This window comes from Moschus berezovskii, chromosome 5, assembly GCF_049115385.1.
Source record: "Moschus berezovskii isolate FMDL1 chromosome 5, NW_MosBer_1.0, whole genome shotgun sequence".
NCBI classification, from domain to species: Eukaryota; Metazoa; Chordata; class Mammalia; order Artiodactyla; family Moschidae; genus Moschus; species Moschus berezovskii.
This window is the reverse complement of record NC_142464.1, coordinates 77,150,788-77,157,741: the sequence shown is the minus strand read 5'-3', so window position 1 is coordinate 77,157,741 and position 6,954 is coordinate 77,150,788. Positions and strand designations below refer to the sequence as shown.

Genomic DNA, 6,954 nt, shown 5'->3' with positions numbered 1-6,954 from the left:
TCTTTATATCATCTCTCTGGAATCCGAGAGCTCAGAGTGAGAAGTTGTACAATCCCCGTCTGGAAGGTCCTGCCCTCTGCACTGCAGAAGGCCTCTCTCTCTGGTGGCTTTTCCCCAACATCCCAAGGGAATGTGCACTACATGGTCTGCCCTCTCTGCAAGAGGCCAGAGCTTAGATAAGAAAGGGTTAAAGGTTTGCCAGAGGGCAGGCTCCAGGGCCGATGGGTGGAGCCTCAGAGGCTCAGGTCTAAAATCCTCACCTGGCATGATTCAGAGAGAGACCCACTGGAAAAAATCCCCGAGGATCAGAGGTATGCCCAAGAAACGGTATTCCTGCTGTGTGCTTCTACATCTTGGCAAAACTGGCCTCTCATGCTTTTTTCTAATTGTGGTAACTTCTCTTTCATATAGGAATGGACTCATTTCCTTTCTACTTAACTGATTTTTCTGCTTTCTCCCTACCTCTCTCACTGACACACCCAGTATTTCTAACTGCTTCCTCATAACTGCAACTTGAATGTGTCCATTTATAGATTTACATTTCACCTAATTGTCTCCAGTAGCCTCAGAAAATATTTCTGGAGTTCTCAGATGTTCCTTACCTAACATATAAGTTTGTTTATAAAGCCTTTTGAATTTATTTTTAATTGGAGGATAATTACTTTACAGTGTGTTGGTTTCTGCTATACGACAATGCAGAGGGGACATATGTATATTATGGCTGGTTTGCATTGTATAATATTTTTTAATTTATGAATTAATACCTTTCACTTTAAGATATAAATTATCAACTGTTTTGAAGTCAAATCGACTAGTTACAGATAAATCTCTTCAACTTAGAATCAGGCAAGTGAAAAAGAAGTGATTTGTTTTTTAAGTCCCCTTAAGAAAAAATTTTTCAACCACATGTTTAATATTATAATATGCCTATGAATGAAGACTTTTCTCTGTTATTACTGATATTGTGACATTAGCTTGCTATATAATTGTATACTGATGATTTCAGCTTTGAATGTAGTAACGAATACCTTTCTGACTATACAAATTAATTCAATTGCTGGTATTACATAAGAGGTACACTTTAAAACTCAATAACTCCTCCATGCTGTAGGGCACCTTTGCAGTTCATGGCTATGTGTACCTGAATTTAGATGCCCTTCAAAATATGGGAGATTTGACCTTATATGAAACCAAAGTTTAAAAAGTTACATGGTAAGTTTCATTCACTCCATCTATTCATTTATCCAAGCAGAGTATAACCCTATGACAGACTGCAGACTTAAAAATATAGAACATGGAGGGAAATATATAAATTTAGATGATAAATAGGTTGATGATACAGATATATCCCTATTTATAGATAGCATAGTCCTATGACAGACTGAAGACTATTAAAAATACTTTTAAAAGGGGAACTTTTATCTTTGTGTTTATAAATTTTAGATGATAAATAGTTTGATGATATAGATACAGCCCTATTTCTATATAGCATAGTCCTATGACTGAAGAGTATTAAAAATATTAAAAAGTAGGGGAACTTTATATATGTGTATGTGTATATATAAAAACATGGCCCTTACCATCTGGGAGCTGTTGTCTTTTGGGGTGTCTAAAACATGCAAAGCAAAGCAATGCAGGATAGTATTGATATTCTGTCAAACTAAATGTTACTAACATATATTCATTCATTCAATAAATATTTATTGAAAGGTTTCTGGATAAAATAGAGGTCAAAGCAGGAATAAGGGTCTTCAGGCCATAGGATCTGTGATAGATCTAGAAGGACATACATAGGTTTTGAACTGAGAAGAGGAAAGGGCTTTGGGCTTGGAATTAGAGTGAACCAAAAGCTGGTTTTTGCATGAGATCTGCATATATATTGAGGTGCACAAGGCTCATCTCATAGGTACTCCACATGTGCTTTCAAAACTAGTTCATAAAGTTATGTAAATAATACAAAGCCTAGGATGCTGACCTGAGGGATTTGAACTATAGGCACTGAGGATCCCTTTAAGGATTTTGAATGAGGGAAGATAATGAGGAAAACAGTACTGTGGGGAAGTAACCCTTCGGAATTTCATTGGATAAACCAAGAAGGAAAATCAAGAGGCAGTAAAAATGGCAGGAAAACTAGTTAGCCCATTCTAGTATTCAGATGTGGAGAAGGCGATGGCACCCCACTCTCTTGCCTGGAGAATCCCAGGGACGGGGGAGCCTGGTGGACTGCCGCCTGTGGGGTCGCACAGAGTCGGACACGACTGAAGCGATTTAGCAGCAGCAGCAGCGGTACTCAGATGAGTGATGAGAATGAGAGTGGTGCCATTAGAGCAGAAAGGGTGATTTGTCGTAAACCTACCTGCTGAATCACGTGGTTATCTGTACACACACTGATTTTTTAATGGAATATAGTAATTAAATCACAAAAGTATTCATTTACTTTTCCTGTAAAATTGTTTTTGTGTATACCTTCAGGCATTGTGATTTGTAGATACTCGTTTTAAAGCTTTTGATTGCTTTCAAGAATCTCTGATGAAGAAGACACTTGAGTTTCAGTATCTTACATCTTCTAGAGTCCCAGGCAAAGCATCCTTTTTATAACCCCCCCCCTTTTTTTAATGTTGTATATGTCTCATTTCAGGAGGATTTGAAAGGTCAGCAAAGCCACAAAGACAAAGCTTGTAGTTCCTCCAGTCATTTTAAAAAGTCATGAGTCTCTTTCATGAGTTGAACTTTTCACCAATACAGTTCTGTGGTTTAGTGTAACTAGATGACTTGTCACTCACATGGTAAAGCACATGGCCGGTTACAGTGCTGTAAGATAAGCATAATAGACTTTACTCAGTGCTAATGACCAGCAAAGAACAGGGAAGTGTTTAATCTTGGTAGGTTTCCCTCATTCTAAAGCAGACTGTAGGGTGAATGGTCCTGGAAAGGCAGACACAGAGGGGAGACCCAGGCAAATATGTATTTTTTGACAGATCAGGGCGGAGGGCAGTGGGGGGAGAGGGTCTTTCTTTTAAAATGTGACATAAATGTAATTTTACACTATAGCTGTATACCATTTTGGCAGTTACATTTTACCTCAATTTGTAAGAAATCAAACATCCACTTAAATTGACAATCAAGGCAAGATAACTTTGGTAAGTCTTAAATTGAAAATTAAATTTTCTGCTTATTTGCCGTTTGTACATAAGTCATTTTGAATAAATCAATTTTTCTTTCTCCAGGCATTATGAAAAACCTGTGTTTCAGAATGATTGCCATGGTTATAGGTCTTAATTTTACTGGCACAATGACAAACCCATCAAGAAAAAGCAGTATTTTATTCAATTCCAAGTGCCAATGGAATGGATATCTTACAACAAATTGTTCTTTTGCTGGAAAGTATGAAATACCCGTGGACATATCACAGATAGCACCCACAGTGGATGAAAGTTCCAATTTCTCTAGGATTCTCTTACAAACTCACGTGAAAAAAGAAGAATGGAACATAAAATACCTGGACCTTAGTAACAATCTCATATCAAAAATAACCTTAAACTCTCTTGAACATTTTCATGCTTTGGAAATATTAAACCTCAGCAACAATGCCATTCACTCAGTGTTATTGGATCTACCCAGTTTTAAGTCCTCATGGGTCAAACGCCACAGAGGCAGCTTGAGAAATCGGCTTCCATTTCTAAAGCTGCTTACTCTTCAACGAAATAAACTCAGCAACATTCCCAAGGGTAAGTACAATTTTAAAAGATGGACCAAGAAACCACGAGTATTTGGAGAGCTAATATGCATGCTTAGTTGCTTAGTCACGTCTGACTCAAGCGACCCTTTCGACTGTACCCGACCAGGCTCCTCTGTCCATGGGATTTTTCAGGCAAGAATACTGGAGTGGATTAACATTTACTTCTCCAGAGAATCTTCCCAACCCAGGGATCAAACCTGTGTCTCCTATGTCTCCTGCATTACAGGCAGATTCTTTACCCACTGAGTCATAATGTTTTGTGTCAATAAGAATTCCAGGTTTGTTTTCAGTTTCAGGAAAACATCTGAAAGTATAGCAATTTGATCAAAGTAAACATAATGAAAGGACTTCCCTGGTGGCTCATACAGTAGACTCTGCCTGCAATGCAGGAGACCCTGGTTCGATCCCTGAATCAGGAAGATGCCCTGGAGAAGGAAATGGCACCCCACTACAGTATTTTTGCCTGGAAAATCCCATGGATGGAGAAGTCTGGAGGGCTACAGTCCATGGAGTCACAAAGAGTAAGACACTACTCAGTGACTAACTCTTTCACTTTCACTTTTCAAATATAATAAAAGGAGTTTCTTAGAATTTTAAGTTTATAATATGTGGAATTTAAAGTCAATGTAATTTAATCTCCTGTTGCCATAACTTATATTGATATTATATGAATTTATCAAGAGATGCTAATAATAGGAAGTATGTAAGTGCTAAATAATAATGCATTATTTTAAATCACCGACTCTATGGACATGAGTTTGAGTGAACTCCGGGAGTTGGTGATGGACAGGGAGGCCTGGCATGCTGTGATTCATGGGGTCGCAAAGAGTTGAACATGACTGAGTGACTGAACTGAACTGAATTTGATTTATGTATATTTGTTACTAATTATAGAAAAGCATTGAGAAATAACTAGTTCAGATACTTTTAATATGTAACAATTCAAATTAAATGTTGCCATATTTATAATTTTTGTTTTTACAGAATACATTTTATATCTACTTATCTAGTTCTCCTCCAAATGTAGACTATATATATTCTAATATATGTAAACTCTTATTATTAAATCAAAATTAGAACTCATCAGACACATATCATCCTATTTTATAATAAATACTCATCCATTCTGATACTCAGTAATCTACATGTTGGAGTTCCTTAACTCCAATGTTTTTATTTAGAAAATATATATAATGATACTGATAATATTGTTTTATATTTTTATATTTTATAATAATAACGATGTTTTATTTAGAAAATAAATCAGATTCGTAAGCCACAGCTTCCTTTTTATATTCAGGAAAGCTACAGAGTTTCCTTTCCCTATTTGTTTTCACTATTGCTAAGTACTTACTTTATATTAGACCCTATGGTGGTGCTAGTGGCAAAGAACCTGGCTGCCAGTGCAGGAGATGTAAGAGACATGGGTTCAATCCCTGGGTCAGGAAAATCCCTGGAAGAGGGCAGAGCAATCCACTCCAGTATTCTTGCCTGGAGAATCCCATGAACAGAGCAGCTTGGCAGGCTATAGTCCATGGGGTTGCACAGAGTCAGACATGCCTGAGGCAACTTAGCACACATGCATGCACACGCTGAAAAAGAAAATATAAGAATATTTTCATTTTTCTCCATCTCAAATTATATTTAGTTTTTCTCATTTTCAGTTCTTCCATTTCATGTTTTTATTTTTTAATTTATTTTTTGCTCTTTCACCAGTTTCTGGTCTTGCTGTAAGCATAATTGTGACAATAATAGCCTGGCAGGTAAAGGAACAACTGTTCCAGTCACCATATCAGCAGAATTGTGTGAGGACAGGAGTCTTCTTTCCCTGGCCTTTTCCATAAAAGTAGGGTGTAGTATTTTCAGTGCAAAGTGTAAACTAATTGCATTTTATGATTTTTATTATATTGTTCTTATTGTAAAAGAAATGCCTATTATTTGTAGAATATTAGGAATTAAAGAAAAATTTAAAGGGAAACATTAAAGTCCCTCATATATATATTCTTCAAGTTTATTCTTTATGCCTACATATATATTTTTCTTTCAAAATTGTATCCTATTGCCCATATGTCATAACATAATTTTATATCACAGAATATTTTGAACGTCATTACATAATTAAGCAATCTCAAAAATATTTTAAATAGTCAAATAATTTTCATATATGTTAGTTGCTCAGTTGTGTCCAATTCTTTGTGACCCCATGGACTGTAGCCCATCAGAAAATACTACACCCTACTTTTACGGAAAAGATCAGGGAGAGAAGACTCCTGTCCTCACACAATTCTGCTGATATGGTGACTGGAACAGTTGTCCCTTCACCTGCCAGGCTATTATTGTCACAATTATGCTTACAACAAGACCAGAAACTGGTAAAAGAGCAAAAAATAAATGAATAAATAAAAAAATAAAAACATGAAAGAACTGAAAATGAGAAAAACTAAATATAATTTGAGATGGAGAAAAGTGAAAATATTTTTACATTTTCTTTTTTAGCATGTCCATGAGATTCTCCAGGCAAGAATATTGGAGTGGGTAGCCATTCCCTTCTCCAGGAGATCTTCCCAACTCAGGGATAGAACCTGTGTCTCCTACACTGGAAGGCAGATTCTTTACATCTGAGCCACCAGGGAAGCCCCAATTTTCATATATACATATATTATAATCAGTTCAGTTAAATAGCATTTAGATGATTTCCATTTTGTTTGCTATAACTCTTTGATGAACATCATTAAAGCTACACATACTCACATGATATAGCAGTGTTTCCTAACTAGTATGTTAAATGTGAATCTCAACCCACAAATTCAGGTGAACTGGATATATAACTATCATTTCTAATTCAGCAGAATTTCTAATTCTGAGCCCCCATTCTGCTAGCATCATTTAGGGTGGGATGCAGAGAGAGTTGGGGAGCCTGGTGGGCTTCCATCTATGGGTCACACAGAGCTGGACACGACTGAAGTGACTTAGCAGCAGCAGCAGAGAGTGACAGTTGGACTTTCATTTGTCTTTTCCTAGATTTGTACCACAGCTCTAGAATCTTATACCCCGACAAGGCATCAAAGTGTGTGTGTGTGTACATGTGCACACGTGCTCATATTTGTATCCCTTACCCCTTCTAGCCAGAGAACATTTTTCAGTCCTTCAGTTTGGAGAAAATTGTTACCTGCTTTATTTCTTCAAAATCCTCTATCTAGATCTAGAAATTCCTT

The 6,954-nt window shown here is 36.7% G+C and overlaps 1 protein-coding gene across 1 annotated transcript in view; it reads left to right on the top strand.

Moving 5' to 3' along the window:
- Window positions 1-6,954, top strand: part of LRRC66 (leucine rich repeat containing 66) — a 28,828-nt gene continuing 21,874 nt past the window's right edge. Inside the window, exons 1-2 of the mRNA XM_055435031.2 lie at window positions 1-311; window positions 3,228-3,728. Of these exons, the coding sequence (XP_055291006.2) occupies window positions 131-311; window positions 3,228-3,728 (682 nt within the window). The 5' untranslated portion in view covers window positions 1-130. The remainder of the gene's footprint in view (window positions 312-3,227; window positions 3,729-6,954) is intronic.